General features: G+C 38.2%; 2 protein-coding genes across 9 annotated transcripts; one reads left to right on the top strand and one right to left on the bottom strand.

Moving 5' to 3' along the window:
- Positions 1-1365: 1365 nt before the first annotated feature.
- Positions 1366-7674, top strand: LOC113652810 (receptor-type tyrosine-protein phosphatase eta-like). Of its 8 annotated transcripts, none has more exons than XM_027162081.2 (10): positions 1366-1548; positions 1774-1799; positions 2671-2722; positions 2930-2948; positions 3269-3526; positions 3666-3932; positions 5251-5514; positions 5888-6145; positions 6938-7028; positions 7121-7674. In XM_027162081.2, exons 2-10 carry the CDS (start codon positions 1789-1791, stop codon positions 7314-7316), a joined length of 1416 nt encoding a protein of 471 aa, XP_027017882.2. In that variant the 5' UTR covers positions 1366-1548; positions 1774-1788; the 3' UTR covers positions 7317-7674. The 8 variants fall into 8 exon arrangements, 5 of the variants coding, with proteins under 5 accessions (XP_027017882.2, XP_027017881.2, XP_047667122.1 ...); XR_007140127.1 differs by lacking the exon at positions 2930-2948 and adding an exon at positions 6226-6565 and having other exon boundaries at positions 1381-1517; positions 6938-6999; positions 7121-7261; XR_003442954.2 differs by lacking the exons at positions 2930-2948; positions 7121-7674 and adding exons at positions 6226-6315; positions 6391-6565 and having other exon boundaries at positions 1381-1517; positions 6938-7014.
- A 620-nt stretch (positions 7675-8294) lies between these two features.
- riok3 (RIO kinase 3 (yeast)) lies at positions 8295-16306 on the bottom strand. Its single transcript, XM_027162112.2, has 13 exons — positions 16114-16306; positions 14760-14875; positions 14190-14332; positions 13865-13972; positions 13507-13616; positions 13069-13212; positions 12420-12547; positions 11874-12056; positions 10125-10284; positions 9485-9565; positions 9304-9393; positions 9074-9181; positions 8295-8841 (listed from the first exon to the last, which is right to left on the bottom strand). The coding sequence occupies exons 1-13, from the start codon at positions 16135-16137 to the stop codon at positions 8734-8736; spliced, it is 1503 nt and encodes a 500-aa protein (XP_027017913.2). The 5' UTR covers positions 16138-16306; the 3' UTR covers positions 8295-8733.
- Between the last annotated feature and the right edge of the window lie 174 nt (positions 16307-16480).

Raw genomic sequence — 16480 nt, 5'->3', positions numbered from 1 at the left:
TTAGTCTTAATGCATGTCACAATATAACACAAGCCACTCAGTATTGTTCTGTTGCTCTCTCTCATTGTAACCAGACATCATTCCCTTCCCACAGTGGTCCTCTCATCATTCCAGCAATTCATTCTTTATAGAAAGATTTTTTTATATTGTGCTGAAAGTGAGTCATGGTGTCTTGCTATTAATCAGAAAGTAAAAGAAAACATGTTAGTTAGTGAAATTAATTAGATATATTTTACAATAATGAGATAAAAAATGTCCTGTGGCTGCTCTCGCTGTAATATGTTTGGACCTGGTGTGTATTCAGGTTAGAGAATACTTTACTGTACATCTTTACTAATAATATAAAAAATCAAGTAACACAGTTTTAGCCTTATGTATAACCTTAACTATGTATGACTATATGTATATCTATAACAGTTTTAGCCTTATGTATAACCTTAACTATGTATGACTATATGTATATCTATAACAGTTTTAGCCTTATGTATAAGCTTAACTATGTATGACTATATGTATATCTATAACAGTTTTAGCCTTATGTATAAGCTTAACTATGTATGACTATATGTATATCTATAACAGTTTTAGCCTTATGTATAAGCTTAACTATGTATGACTATATGTATATCTATAACAGTTTTAGCCTTATGTATAACCTTAACTATGTATGACTATATGTATATCTATAACAGTTTTAGCCTTATGTATAAGCTTAACTATGTATGACTATATGTATATCTATAACAGTTTTAGCCTTATGTATAAGCTTAACTATGTATGACTATATGTATATCTATAACAGTTTTAGCCTTATGTATAACCACTGGAGAAATTGCATTGAGTTGTTTATAAGAGTTTTGGTTAATTTGCCCATGTGTTACAGCTGTGTATAATTATGCCATAATACATAAAACGTCCAAAATGACAAAGTCGTTATATGAGAGCGATTTAAAAGATTTATAATAAGACTTTCAGCTGTAATACGTAATTAAATGCGTTTAATTTGGCGTCGTGTTACTAGTGATGGCCAGTTCGTGAACGAATCGTTCTTTTGAACCGGTTCTTTTTAGTGAACTGGATGAACCGGTTCACCAAATCGGACTGATTCGTTCTAAACAGTTGGCGTCTTGAGTCAGCGCTGATCCACAAGTTACTAAAGTTACACACTTTCAGTCGTCTGACAGTCGGTCTGACTCTAAATAAACTAATATCCCGGAGTTATATGTAACTCCTGTACACTGAACTGAGACATGTGCTGAGAGAACTGTGAGCTGTTGATACTGCGCATGCGTGAATTACTGAACCGATACAGCGAATCATCAGTACACTGAACTGAGAACTGTTTCGGACGCGTCCGACATACTGTTGATGCTGCGCATGCGTGAACCTTCAGAGCAAATTATACATATTGGGATATGCATAGTAACTAGTTATAAGGCTATTAAACATTTTTATAAAAAAAAATCAATATGTCAGTTAATGTATGTCAGTTAATTTGACTATTGACTGTTGTGCAGGTTAGTCTGTAGGTGCAGGTCAGACTGAGCTGTAAGACTTTATCATGTCCTTTTTTACACGCATTAAAATGTTCACGTCTGAACTCGGTTCTGCTTACTGACATTTAATATAATATATTTTAAAAAGGTTTAATTATTTATCACACAAATTATGCACTTATTTTACGCATTTGTTTTAAAAAATGAAGAGCAAGAATAATAACAACAGGCTTTAAATGGTTTCCGTTTATTTCTTTTTGTTCGGGCGAAAATGAAGGAGCTTCTGTTTGTAATGAGCTTCAGGTGAGAGACTGCGGTGTTAATAGTGTTAATAAACTTGTGTGTTAATAGTGTTAGTGTTAATAAACTTGTGTGTTAATAAACTTGTGTGTTAATAGTGTTAATAAACTTGTGTTAATAGTGTTAGTGTTAATAAACTTGTGTTAATAGTGTTAATAAACTTGTGTTAATAGTGTTAGTGTTAATAGACTTGTGTTAATAGTGTTAGTGTTAATAGACTTGTGTGTTAATAGTGTTAGTGTTATTAATAAACTTGTGTGTTAATAGTGTTAGTGTTATTAATAAACTTGTGTGTTAATAGTGTTAGTGTTATTAATAAACTTGTGTGTTAATAGCGTTAGTGTTAATAAACTTGTGTGTTAATAGCGTTAGTGTTAATAAACTTGTGTGTTAATAGTGTTAGTGTTAATAAACTTGTGTGTTAATAGTGTTAGTGTTAATGGACTTGTGTGTTAATAAACTTGTGTGTTAATAGTGTTAGTGTTAATAAACTTGTGTGTTAATAGCGTTAGTGTTAATAAACTTGTGTGTTAATACACTTTAGTGTTAATAGACTTGTGTGTTAATAGTGTTAGTGTTAATACACTTTAGTGTTAATAGACTTGTGTGTTAATAGACTTGTGTGTTAATAGACTTGTGTGTTAATAGACTTGTGTGTTAATAGACTTGTGTGTTAATAGACTTGTGTGTTAATAGACTTGTGTGTTAATAGACTTGTGTGTTAATACACATTAGTGTTAATAGACTTGTGTGTTAATACACATTAGTGTTAATAGACTTGAGTCCCTTTAATAAACACAGTTTGTGTGTAAACACTACATTCCAGGTGACATTAGCGTTCAGCTTTTTATGCGTCACTTTGTGCTGTTTACAGGAAAATGACGGAGCTGCTGTTGGTTTATTTCTCTGTGGCTCTTCATCTGTGGGTAAGATTTCAGTTCTGTTCCATAGACACAAAGTTCAGCAAAACTCTTTCTATCTTCCTACATTTAATGTTATTGTACTGAAACCGTTGTAATGTAAAGTTTATTCTTATTTTATTTCAGTTGTATTAATAGCTAAACAATAATAAATAATGAATGTGATAACTGGGGAAATTTATTTCTATTTGTTTTTCCATCTTTGAATTGTAGAGCTTTTCATCCCTGGCATGTAAGATTTAAGCTTTTTCAATTTGATTTTTTTTCTATTGGGGTTTTTGTTCTTGGTTTTAGTTTAATGACATTGTGAATTTTAAAATAACTCTCTTTTACTTTTTAAGCTTAAAGAAAACAGACACATTACACTTCTGTACTAACACTTTCCACCCAGTGCCATGTAAAGTTTTCACCCAGTAACATGCTTTTTCACCTGATCCTTTGTAGCACAAATATATTGATCCTGTCTTTACTGGTGCCACATGCTGGGCTCACGTGGATTCTGTATAATTGTTCTATACTAATATGTATATTAAGAGCTTTTCCTCTCCGCAGCTCCTCCTAAAGTCATTGGTGTCACAGTAAAAGCTCGATCTGAGACCCTGCTAACCTTGGAGTGGACTAAAGTGAACAATTACAACTACATATTGGGATACAGTAATGGAACAGAAACTCCTCTTACTGTATCTGCTCATGGGTCTGTGTTAAGATATACGGTCTCCTCTCTGTCTCCTGGGACCAAGTATGCCTTTGTTTTGTATGCTGTGTTTAAAGGAGTAAAGCAAAGAGCTTTCAACTTTACTGCTGTTACCAGTTAAGATCTTCTGATATTCATAATATAATCTTTGTGCATATGGGTGAATATATGATGCATGAAAATCCTCTCTCTCTCTCTCTCTCTCTCTCTCTCTCTCTCTCTCTCTCTCTCTCTCTCTCTCTCTCTCTCTCTCAGGTCCTTCTAATGTCGCCAGTGTGTCTGTAAAGGCTCGTTCTGAGACTGCAATAACATTTGAGTGGAGTAAAGTGAACAACAATAATAAATACATTTACATGATTAGGCAAAGCAACAGGTCTGAAGCATACGTTCCCATGTATTGGGGAGGATCTACAGCAACATACACCGTATCCTTTTTAAGTCCTGGAACCAAATATAACTTTACACTTTACACAGTATTTGGTGGAGAAAAGAGCAGTGGCTACAACTTCTCAGCAGCAACCAGTAAGTAAGGGTGTGTGTTTTGGGTTGTGTGTGTTGTGCATGCACATGTGTGATATATTGGTGTAGAAATATAGGTGAACCAGTACACATGCTGTCTTTCACAATTTCAGTCTATTGCTGTTTTGCACAAAACATTACAGTTCCGGTATTTCTGCAACATGTACTATAGACAGTGCTGCTTTTGTTTAATGTCTTGTATTGTTTGTCCTACACGGTCATCTTGTCTTGTGTCTCACACTGTCTTCTTGTCTTGTGTCTCACACTGTCTTCTTGTCTTGTGTCTCACACTGTGTACACCAGGTTGTACAGATACACTTTGTGTCTAGGACTAACTTACTTCAGTCCTTATCTCTGTAGCTCTCTGGTCCTGGAGGAACGTCGTCTCATGTCACTGTGTACTGTGTCACATTTATATGGTGGAAATGACTATAAAAGCTTCTTGACTTGAAATGAGAAACTGACTTTGAAAAATTTGCCTATAGCTATAAATTCACAATAAAAATATTCCTGTGTAAATGCCCATGTCCACAGTACTTAATACGGTTACGTGACCACAGTAGTATTTAACCTTCCTGGAGCAGAATGCAAAGGCCTTTTGTCCCCAAGAGAATGTCAAAAAGGCAAAAAATACTCCAAAAAAAGTAGAATTTAAATCCAGAGTGAAACCTTGTCAACATCCTAGTAGTGTTTTAATTACTTCTGGCTTAAATCTTTAGGTAAAAGAGCTTTTTGATTAGAAATATTTAAGGTGAGCTCTTTTGGGCGTTAAAATAACGGACTACAAATAAAAAAAAAAACATAAACAGGCTGAATATAAAGTATGGATCACACGTTTTTTTTGTGACACTCCCTCATTTATTTCTTATTAATGACAGAAATATTGAATACAAAAAACAAGCAAACATGAATCCATAAGTGAAAAATAGTCTTTCATTTAAGATTTTTTTTCCAAAGTGAAAGACCCTTAATATGAAATTACAACACACACAAAAAAATTACACTTTCATAAAACACCTTTTGCACCCCAAAAAAAATCAAACACATCTTTCAGAATTGGTCTCATTACACCATAAGAGATATTGAGAGGTGATTAGTTCAGACGGTTAGATTAGCTTCTCCTTATATTACCTCTCAGGTCTGTACAGTATGTTGAGTCTGTGACAGTGAACCAAACCTGATTATAAAAACTTTCATGGCTCTGAGAGAGGTTTTTGCTTAACATTAAATTTTTGTGCATAGAGAATGAAATGAAAAGCATTTGTATGGTTGCGATGATCCTGAACACACGGTGTACATTTTTTATTTGGTTTTGTTTCAGTGCCTGTGAATGTGGCGAGAGTTAACGTAACACAGCAATCTGCAGATCAGTTAGAACTGTCTTGGAATGAAATAAGAAGCAATAATCTCAGCTACATCCTGAGAGACGGCAGCAAGACTGAGACCGTAATCTCTGCGTTAGGGAACGGCTCTGTGATGACGCATACGGTCTCATCACTCGCTCCTGGGACCAGATACAACTTAACGCTCTATACAGTGTTCAATGGCATCAGGAGTAGAGGCCTGACCTTCACTTCAGTCACAGGTTCTCTGTGTGTGCGCGCGTGTGTGCGCGTGTGTGTGTGTGTGTGTGTGTGTGTGTGTGTGTGTGTATATGTGTGTGCGTGTGTGTGCGTGTGTGTCTGTGTGTGTGTGTGTATATGTGTGCGCGTGTGTGTGCGTGTGTGTCTGTGTGTGTGTCTGCGCGTGTGTGTGTGTATATGTGTGCGCGTGTGTGTGCGTGTGTGTCTGTGTGTGTGTCTGTGTGTGTGTGTGCTCAAAATATGGTTGGCTGATGAGATCATATTATGGGGCAGTTTTTGATCAAGAAAAATGGCGTTTAGTTTTGAGGAAGCTTCACTTTGCTTCTGTTTACAAATGGTAACCATTTTGTCTCTTTTTATTTAAAAAAATAAAAGCATCTCTTACTGTGACTGGTCTGCGCTGTGAGCGTCTGTCTGGAGGAACTTCTTTGGCTTTAGTTTGGGATGCTCCCTCTGGACAATGGACAGGAGTAGAAGTGCAGATGAAGGGAAGAAACCCTCAATATGTAAATGGAACAAGACTTGAACTCCAAAATCTTTATCCTGCCTTTTGGTACCACGTGATGCTGAAATTATATTCAGGAGATGTAAAGAGTGCTCCAGTTTCTATCAGCTGTCAGACGGATCCAAGAGGTGAGATCTTTACCTTAGAATTGGTTTGGGGAACATTGCAGTGTTTTGTATGAGAGGTGTTTCCCTGCTGTTGCCTTTAGTACTTTAGGTACCAACAAATGGCCTGTAACTGTTGATCCAAGACCAGTTACTCTGGTGCTGTGGTGCGGGAATATTCAGGAGTTTTATAGGTCAGTAGTAGTATTTTATAATCAGTGTGTAATGAGGATAATGTAGCAGTGATGTTTTATATCTTCTGGCTCTAGCTGCTAAATTCTGGACTAACTGGAGTCTAGCAGAACATCCAGATGGCAAAGCATCCAACCTACAGGGAATACACACACGTCGTGTTTCTGCATCACACACAGTACAGGACTTCTGTCTAAATCTGGAGTAGGATGTTCAGAAAACACACCTGATGATGAGCTGCAAAAGCTGGCTGTGAGAAAAGGAAGCCATTTTGAATTTAAGAACAAAGACAAAAACCCTAAAAAACAAACAGTAACAAATACTTTAGTGAGGTTTAGTGAGGGTTTGTGAGGTTTAGTGAGGGTTTGTGAGGTTTAGTGAGGGTTTGAGTTGAGACTTGATTGAGTTCAATAGCAAGCAAATAGCCAAATGTTCGTTATTTAGTTTAATATACTTTAAATCTGTGGAAGGTTTTAGACACTTGAGCTACGCTAACAAATGACATTTTAATGAAAGCACAAGCACTTTATGTTTAAAAAAATATTAAACAGAAATTTAAGGTATAATATTGTGAAATTATTCCATGATTCATTCACGTCAAATTATTGTACTTCTTTTTGGCAGGAGTGATCGCAGGAGTCGTGTTGGTTCTTCTTTTTGTGCTCTTCGTTATTTGTCTTGTAGTTGTGAGTCGTAGGAAGTCAAACCTCCAAAGGTTCTCATTCACCTTCACTTTTAACATCATTTATTGTGTGCAAATATGAAAAGGTGACGTGTTCTCTCTCGGTTTCCTTTTTTTCTGTTCAGACGACGTAGAAAAACTCATTCGGACTTGCAAACCGATCCGACGTCAGTTCGAGGAGCAGAGGAAGGTGTGTGTAATGTTCCTGATCTGTCATCTGATGGCAAGAAGCGCTTTGGCCAGAGACTGAGTAAGAAAAAGAAAGTTAAACCTATACAAGAAAACCCGTATTTACCTCCTGACTCAGACGCTCACAGGTAGAGAAAAGAGCTGCAATGTGAGATGAAATGTATATTTTTTCATCGTGTGCTAGAGCTTGCGTTGGGGACTGATGTCATGTCTTACTGAAAGCTTTTACTAAGTGTGTTTTAATAGTCTAAGCCTTACGGAGCGTTAATGCCAGGCTGCTTATGTGCTTTAGAACTTGTGCTTTTTTGACAGTTGTTATTTATTCATAAACTTAATTTCATGACTTTGGCTTAGTGTACAAATGACCTAAAACAAATGGAAGTAAAAAAGTTATTCATTGTCTTCTGTATTTTAAACACTGACAATAAAGGACACTTTTTTTCTGTTACTATTTAATAAAAAATGGTGTTTTACCCAGAAATCATTGACATTTAACGATTCTGTTCAGAACGTAATCAGAGCCCTGAGTTTTTACCGTATGTGTTAGATATTTAGGTGCATCACTTCATCCACCTCTCTTCTTACCCTGATGTACCCCCACCCCCCACCCACCCACTCTGGACTCCTCCGACCACGTGACCACTTTCATTGCTCCGGAGTCAAATCCTTTTGTAAATCATTGTTTAAGTTGTTTTAAGGCTGTTTAATCTCGATCCCTTGACTTGGTCACATTGTGTATGTGATTATTGACGTCCAAACCGATTATTCAAGATTTTTTCTGACATTTCTTCACAAAGATGATGGTTCACCACTTTGCTTCAGTTTGCACGATGCATTATTAGGCTTCCAGATGTTGAATAGAAGGAGTCGATATGTCTTGAAGATTAATAATGCATTGGACACTTAACCAAATTTTAGTAAATTTAATTTCTAAAGTTGTTTTGTTTGCTTGATGCAGGCCAATAATGTGACATCAGTTACTGTAAAGTGAAACCAGACATCACACTGACCTGTTAGCATGTAAGGCAGTTACTCCTTACCCTCATTGCCTCAGGCTTGATTATTAATGCCTAGTTGTTGATGTCTACATAAATACAAGGCCATAGTCAGTCATCTTTAATTCAACTTTTATTTTCTTCATGAGTTTTAAAACATCACATGAAGCCATCAGAACTCCACAATCAGAATACATCAACACCTCAAGCATGTTTAGCACAGACCAAAAGCTTTAAATAAGCATTCGATCCCTGCTAACTAGTGTTTAATGTGAAGAGAGTAATATGGCACCATGCCACATTTACCCCATTTAGTTATACGAATGTCATTCTGCCCCATCGTTAGCCCATTTTGCAACACTGATCGACAACCAGGTCCGTTGCTGCCATGTTCTACTACAGCTGATGTGTTCATACACCATTTACATGTAATTTTAAGCCATTCATCAAAAGACGGTGAGCAATGAAGCGTGTTTCAGTTGCCCAAGACAGCACGACATGCTGCGTAATGCACTCAAACATCCTCCCATTTCACACCTCTAATCATCATATTGTTAATCATCCTCATTTAAAAGGGGTGGACCATTCTCATAAGTATTGGTACAGGCTTTCTTGCTTCGCTTTTGGACATGGTCCTCATTCATCTTCTCCAGTTCCTGAATCTGTAAAGATACCAGCAAATGTTTAATGAAGTATTACGATTCTTCTCATGAACATACAGAAATGTTTATGAAGCAGTACAACTCCATTATGTTTTACTCAGACAGATTTGGGACACGCTGGTCTACACCAATATAGTAAAATACACGAATACATAAAAAGAAAAGTATGTTGTAGTAAAAATCTAGGACTTGGGTAAGGAAAAGAAGGTGTATTTTATCATTATACACTGACCTGGGCTATGAAATCGGCCTCGTCGTCACTGCTGATGTTCAGTCCTGACACGGTGTTAAACAGATCATACACATTCATAGCTTCTGCTACTCCAGCTTTCTGAAAAAACTTAAATGAGAAGGAAAAATAATGCTTATAATATATAATAATGCAAAATACATTACGGTCATTATTTATCCCTGAAAGAGGCATCTGAGAAGATGTAGAGATACAACATGATGCACACTTACTGTGGATACGTTCCTGCAGTCCCGGAACAGAAACTCCAGACTATGAGGATGAGCAGGTTCAACAGACTGACTCACATCAATTACCCACACCTTTAAGAGAAATAAACTAATACTTATGAGATAATTATTAAATACACATTTTACAACAAAGACTAAGATGACTTTAGGAGATGGATCCCACCTGCCCGTCATGCCAGAGCAGGTTATATTCACTCAGGTCAGCATGAACAAGGTTACACTTCTGATATAGCTGCTGCATCATCTAGGAAGAAACACAAGTCAACTAAATGCCCTATAAATGCATAATTACCCCCAAGTAATTATATCATCACCACTTGTACCTTGACTTTTAAATACACAATAAACAAAGTTACCAATGACCTTAATGTGAATTGAAGGTAAATTATTAGGTGTTCGGGTTCACTAACAGTTCACTCACTAGCAGAGCTCACAGCCTTGGAGGTAACCATGGACAAACTGCCCTTTACCTCACACGTCCCTAATGTGACTCGCTCATGTCAGTTCCTTCTCTACAACATCAGAAGGATTCGGCCATTTTCCCCACACAGGCTGCTCAGGTACTTGTTCAGGCTCATTCTGGCAGCACCGAACTTGCCCACAGTTAAAGCCACAGTGATTTTATTCCCCACTCTGATGAGTAATTCATTATGAACTGAAGCTCTTGACCCACGTACATCTGTGCGATGCTTTACACTGTGCTACTGCCACGTGATTGGCTGTTTGTAGAACTACATAAATAAGCAGACGTGTGTGTGTTCCCATTAAAGTGGACAGTGTGTGTAGTAAACAGGAAATTATACCTCCAGTACTTGGTAATATGCCTTCTTTAGGTCCTCAGAAGTCAGCATGGCATCTTTTATCTTAGGAGCTGGAACCTGGTTCTTACCGATAAAAGACATCACGAGAATATGTTTCTTTAGCATCACTACATCTGGGCAGGGAATCGCAGCTTTCTTCATCCTGTGTACATAAAGACAGGCAGGTCCACAAATATTATGTACAGTACACTGACAAAGCTTCTGTAATTGTGGCTGTCTACACAATAATAATGTCTACACAATAATGTCTACACAATAATGTCTACACAATAATAATGTCTACACAATAATAATGTCTACACAACATTACACAATACTAATGTCTACATAATAATAATGTCTACACAATAATAATGTCTACACAACATTACACAATACTAATGTCTACATAATAATAATGTCTACACAATAATAATGTCTACACAATAAAGCTTTTGAGGCTATTTAGAATGAATCCGGATTAAAGCTGTAGGACTGCAGCCTTCAGGTGTTACGTGTGTCCTGTCCTCTTTTAATGGACCAAAAGTCATGAAGACAAATTAGCTACTTAGCTCTGTCATGACCACGTGTGTGTTAAGATTTAGCCAAACATCATGACCTGAAGCACATCACCTCATCTTATGGCATGGACATGTAATGGCTGCCACTTGTACTGGTTCCCTAATATTAAACCATCAGGATGACCTCTGACCTCTGATGTGTAGAAGGCTGTATTATCTGCTCAGATTCTAATGCTTCAGAGAGATGTTTTGTCGGCCACCTGACCACCTGCCCGCCTGACCCGACCACCTGACCTCACCACCTGCCCGCCTCACCTGACCACCTGACCTCACCACCTGCCCGCCTCACCTGACCTGACCACCCAGCCACCTGACCCGGCCACCTGACCTGCCCACCTGACCCGGCCGCCTCACCTGACCACCTGCCCGCCTCACCTGACCTGACCACCCGGCCACCTGACCTGACCGCCTGACCCGGCCACCTGACCTGACCGCCTGACCCAGCCACCTGACCCAGCCACCTGACCTGACCACCTGACCTGACCGCCTGACCCAGCCACCTGACCTGACCACCTGACCTGACCCGGCCACCTGACCTGACCACCTGACCTGGCCACCTGACCTGACCACCTGACCTGACCCGGCCACCTGACCTGACCACCTGACCTGACCTGACCACCTGACCCGGCCACCTGACCTGACCACCTGACCTGACCTGACCACCTGACCCGGCCACCAGACCCGGCCACCTGACCTGGCCACCAGACCCGGCCACCAGACCCGGCCACCTCACCCGACCACCTGACCTGGTCAGAATGAATTCATTTACTGAATGCAAAAGTTATTGAAAGGCAAAACAGAACCAGCAGCAACTGAAGGTGATGTCAGTGGGTTACATTACTGGATATTAGGCAGTCATTTATGTTCATCCTCGTTTATCTAATTACTTTCAGTCACTTAAAAAAGAGAGGGTGGGGACATAAAAGTACTGTAATTCATACAGCATCCACTTTATTTGGATGTAAATACTTTGACTACATTTAAAGATATGTGAATATATCTGAACTCGACTGGACACTAAAGATTAAACTTAATTAACTTTACTACTGTCCCAATATTTATGCACCTGAATGCAATGCTCCAAGTTAACATATAAAACTGAAAAGCAGAATGAACTGAAGCCTTAGAGACAGCAGACAGAAGAGACGTGGTGTGGACACTCGTGTTGTACCTGGCCAGGTTGTGCATTTCCTTCTCAGCCCACAGATGGATGATCTTACGAGGATTCAGTTTACTGAAGCGGTCTTTAAAGCGATAATCATCTTTTATGTATTTGTCTCGGTTCTTGAACTCATTCAGTGTGGTCTTGAAGACCTTGAGGACGCACTCCTCTGGAATGAGCATCTCCTCAAAGCTGAGAGACAAATCAGAGCAGCATATTAACATCTAATAATCCAACATTAACATTCTAATGCTAATCTAATAGGAAAACCAGTTACTCAGTAACACACTAGAGCAGGACACCAGTATGGGAGATGAGGAACAAGACGAGTTTATTTAATGGAGGTAGATGGAAATGGAAATTTGTCCATTTTTATTGATGAACCAAAATAGTGAGGTATCAGAATAGTGAAAAGAAAATGACCCGATTCATCTATACGTCGAGAACACGACATCCATGTTCAATATTTAATGTGAATTTGTACAATAAATAATTAAAACAAGAGGAAGTTCTGAGTTTCTTGTATCCTTTAATAACCCTAGAGGCTGAACTCACCTCCCTCCAGCCGCGTGAAACACCACAGACTCTTTTCCTGTGCTGATGCATCCATTAATGTTCTCCAGGATTCCTGCATTCACCATTTTGTACATGAGCAATCTGGTCTTGGAGTCCACTGCTTGCTCCTGTCCATGGAAACAATTAAAATAAATAAAATGCAAATGCAATATCTTTATGTTAATATAATTCTTTATTAATCATTTTTATATGAAGCTAACGACCTTCACTACTGGGGTACAACATGGCCGTCATAACTGACCGATCTATTTATTCTCCTTTTGCTGTTGTTACTTTCTGGGAAAGAACTTCACTAAACTTTAGGATTTCTGCCCATTCAACACTGAGCATTAGTGATGTCAGGTGCTGATGCTGAACCTTAGCACACTGTCTTTATTGCCCCCGGTCTGTACACAGGGACTTTCCCAGGCTGGAGTTCCAGTGTTTATACAGCACACGAACATTAGACAACTGCATCAGGAAACTTTAGGACAAGTTTGGGGAAGGACCACGTACATGTGTGTGTCTCTTCACTGCCATTGTTTACTCCCTCATCTGAAGAGACCTTACTGAGGGGTTTTCTGCCTGTTAAGTGTTATAAGATGGTTCTGATGGTCACGAACACTCTGTATTACTGTATAGGACTCACAGCAGTCGAGTGCTCCTTTTTCTCATGAAGTCGGGCACTGCGTTTCTGCTCAGCTTGACAATGTCTTTTCAGAGCATTGTACACATGATTAGACAACTTCAGGTCCATGCTGATCCCATCACCAACATGAACCTCTGGAGCAAACTGTAGAGCAGAAAGAGAGACAGGGGACATTTGAGAAGGAATACTGTAGGAGAAAAAAGGTCAAGCAGAGGAATGAAGGAAATGGAGACAAATATAACCTTAACCCAGTGAACTGATATAAACATATTATTATTATTAGCAGCCACTGATCAGCCATGACATTAATGTCAGGAGCCGGGCGACAATATAAGGCAGGTCGTTTTAATGTCAAGGCTGATCTGTAGGTGGGAGCGTCAGGAGCGTTGGAAAGCCCATTTTGTATAATCTAAGTTTAGTAAGATTAAACTAACTTACGTTATCCATACGCGCAGTGTTTTTCCGTCCACAGACCTCCTCGTCATGTTTCGTGGTAATGTTCTTGCCTTTCCCTGTAAAACCCTTCTTTGGTGTAGTGGTCGGCTTTTCTGTTAATCAAACATAAGGTCAAGTTTAAAAATGGCAGCACAGGGTCGTCTCAGACTCACTCCAACTCTGAAAAGTGCAATACGTACTGAATCAGTTCAGTAATGTCTCTGGTACAATAAAATGACTCATCAGACTCACGGCTCGTGACTCGCGAGTCATCAGACCCAGGTTAAGCTTTGACTTTTACACTTTGCTATATTGGGCAGATGGGTAAACAAGTGAAATATGAAAAAAACAAAACTCTCACCCAGGCGATAAGGGTCATGACGTGTGTCCTGCCAATCAACCCCATCATCAGAGCTGTCACTATCCTCAAATGGGTGAACCATGCGGTAGTTTTCAAAGGAAACCGACACTAGACAAGACATTAATTCATGAACTTCAATATTTCATAACACTGTGCTAGAAAATAAAACAGACTTTTACTGAATTTTCAGTGTGAACTGAAGGGTGTTTGTTCACACGTAGGTAACTGAACAGAAGCTCAATTCATTCTCACACACTCACTAAGTCTTTACAGAATATGTATGGCAGGAGAAACATGTAGGTCTTTGTGGAGAAAGATTATCTACCTTTGCTCTCTCCGTTGAATTTCTTTTCTTCTCTGCGCAGTTGTGTGTCAAACTCCTTATCAAACTCCATCTGAAGCATCTGAGCCAACATCAGGTCACTGGACGTATCTGTATCCGCCGGTAACCCGGCCAGGTCCACGTCACTGACGACAAAAATCAGCTTAAAGTTTACATACAACTGACTTCACTTACAGTTATTATCAATTTGGAACAGATTTCTTCATATTTGTTCTTTCTTCTGAAAGTTTAATAAAACAATCTTTTTCTTTTATTAGTACTGATTAATGAATATAAAGAAAGAAAGAAAGTGAGCAAAACTCGTAGAGTAAATAAAACCTAGTCATCCATCTACGACATGTCGTATAAACAGAGGAACGGCCGGTCTGCTGTAAGCATGTAATCATGATGATGTAATCATGCACATTTTCAGCCCTTTGTCCTCTTTAGTCACAAGTAAACACACCTGTCAGAAAGGACTGATAAATAAAGCCCTAGGCTCTGTAGAACAGAGGCATTAGAGGCTACTAGAGAAAAGGCAGGTCATTAAATAGGACAATGGTCCTGACTCACTCAGAGCCGGTGAGGAAAGAGTCACATTCATCATGTAGCTGCTTGGCCAGTTGTTCACTCATCACATCTGTCAGGGAACATGTGGTCGCTGCCACATTTACAGCACCCCATGGGTTCTAAAGGGAGAGAGAGAACAAGTCCAACACCATTGATATGATCAGTGTTTGTCTTGTTATATTTAAGTTCTACTGTAAAGACAATATTCTTTAGTAGAGTCAAAAGTTACAGATGGGGTGAATGTTATTATTATTATTATTATTATTATTATTATCATTAAAAAATAAAAAAGGTTTTTGTTGGTTGTCGTTATAAAGCGACTATATTTGAATGCGCGTTCACGCGAGGCGGGTGCGCGCACGGAAAAACCCTGGGCTTGGCGATGACGTCATTGTCACGTCATTACCGTTGCTCAAAATCCAAGGCTGCTTTAAATAAGCCTTCATAGGGAAAAACATTACGTCACCTTTACATTAAGGCTAGTGAGTGTGTAGCTGTAGTTATAGGCATGGACGTCTAAATTAGCTCATTAACACTAACACACACACTAATATAATCACACACACTAATATAATCACACACACTAATATAATCACACACACACACTAATATAATCACACACACTAATATAATCACACACACACACTAATATAATCACACACACTAATATAATCACACACACACACTAATATAATCACACACACTAATATAATCACACACACTAATATAATCACACACACTAATATAATCACACACACACACTAATATAATCACACACACTAATATAATCACACACACTAATATAATCACACACACACTAATATAATCACACACACACACTAATATAATCACACACACTCACTAATATAATCACACACACACACTAATATAATCACACACACATATTAACACACACACACTAATATAATCACACACACTAATAATCACACACACTAATATAATCACACACACACACTAATATAAAAACACACACACAAACACATTAACACATAATAATATAAACACACACACACTAACACATAATAATATAATCACACACACACACACACACACACACACAAATATAAAAACACATACTAATATAATCACTAACACACACACAAACACATTAACACATAATAATATCACACACACACACACACACACACACACACACACTAATATAAAAACACATGCTAATATAAATCACTAACACACACACACACACAAACACATTAACACATAATAATATAATCACACACACACACACACACACACACACACACACACACACACACACACACACACACACACACACACACACACACACTAACTATAAAGAATAAACCAGACTCACCTTTATTTCTTTGACCTGATCCATAATGGCGGACTGTAACTGAGTAAACGGAGTAAACTAAATGACAGAATTAACAGCTGATAAAGAGCTTATAGTAGTTTGTCAACACAATTATTGTTGTGTAAGTTGTGATGAAGTTAAACTAAAAGCCCACAACAACACAACAACACAACAGACACTTTGTGCTCGTTACAGCTCGGTTTGTCTATTTAACTGACAGTCGGCAGAAAAAAAACTTTCAAAATAAAAGTACATGTATGTTATTTTTAATTAAAAACTCGGATGTATTATCATTTCAAAATTTATGCTATTTATTCTTTTTATAATAAAAAAATCCACTATTTGTCACAATTTTATAACCATTTAT

This window comes from Tachysurus fulvidraco, chromosome 3 (genome assembly GCF_022655615.1).
Source record: "Tachysurus fulvidraco isolate hzauxx_2018 chromosome 3, HZAU_PFXX_2.0, whole genome shotgun sequence".
In the NCBI taxonomy this organism is placed as follows: Eukaryota; Metazoa; Chordata; class Actinopteri; order Siluriformes; family Bagridae; genus Tachysurus; species Tachysurus fulvidraco.
Note: the sequence above shows the minus strand (reverse complement) of the source record. Positions and strands in the feature narration are given on the sequence as shown.

Excerpts from the sequence above, each read along its gene's own strand:
- LOC113652810 (XM_027162079.2), top strand. The coding sequence starts at position 1,484 with ATGTCAGTTAATTTGACTATTGACTGTTGTGCAG. Across the intron at positions 1,800-2,670 it reads CTGTTTGTAATGAGCTTCAG|GAAAATGACGGAGCTGCTGT; the intron begins GTGAGAGACTGC and ends TGCTGTTTACAG. Across the intron at positions 5,515-5,887 it reads GACCTTCACTTCAGTCACAG|CATCTCTTACTGTGACTGGT; the intron begins GTTCTCTGTGTG and ends AAAAAATAAAAG.
- riok3 (XM_027162112.2), bottom strand. The coding sequence starts at position 16,137 with ATGGATCAGGTCAAAGAAATAAAG. Across the intron at positions 13,973-14,189 it reads ATTCAACGGAGAGAGCAAAG|TGTCGGTTTCCTTTGAAAAC; the intron begins GTAGATAATCTT and ends TGTCTTGTCTAG. Across the intron at positions 12,057-12,419 it reads TTTCACGCGGCTGGAGGGAG|CTTTGAGGAGATGCTCATTC; the intron begins GTGAGTTCAGCC and ends TTTGTCTCTCAG.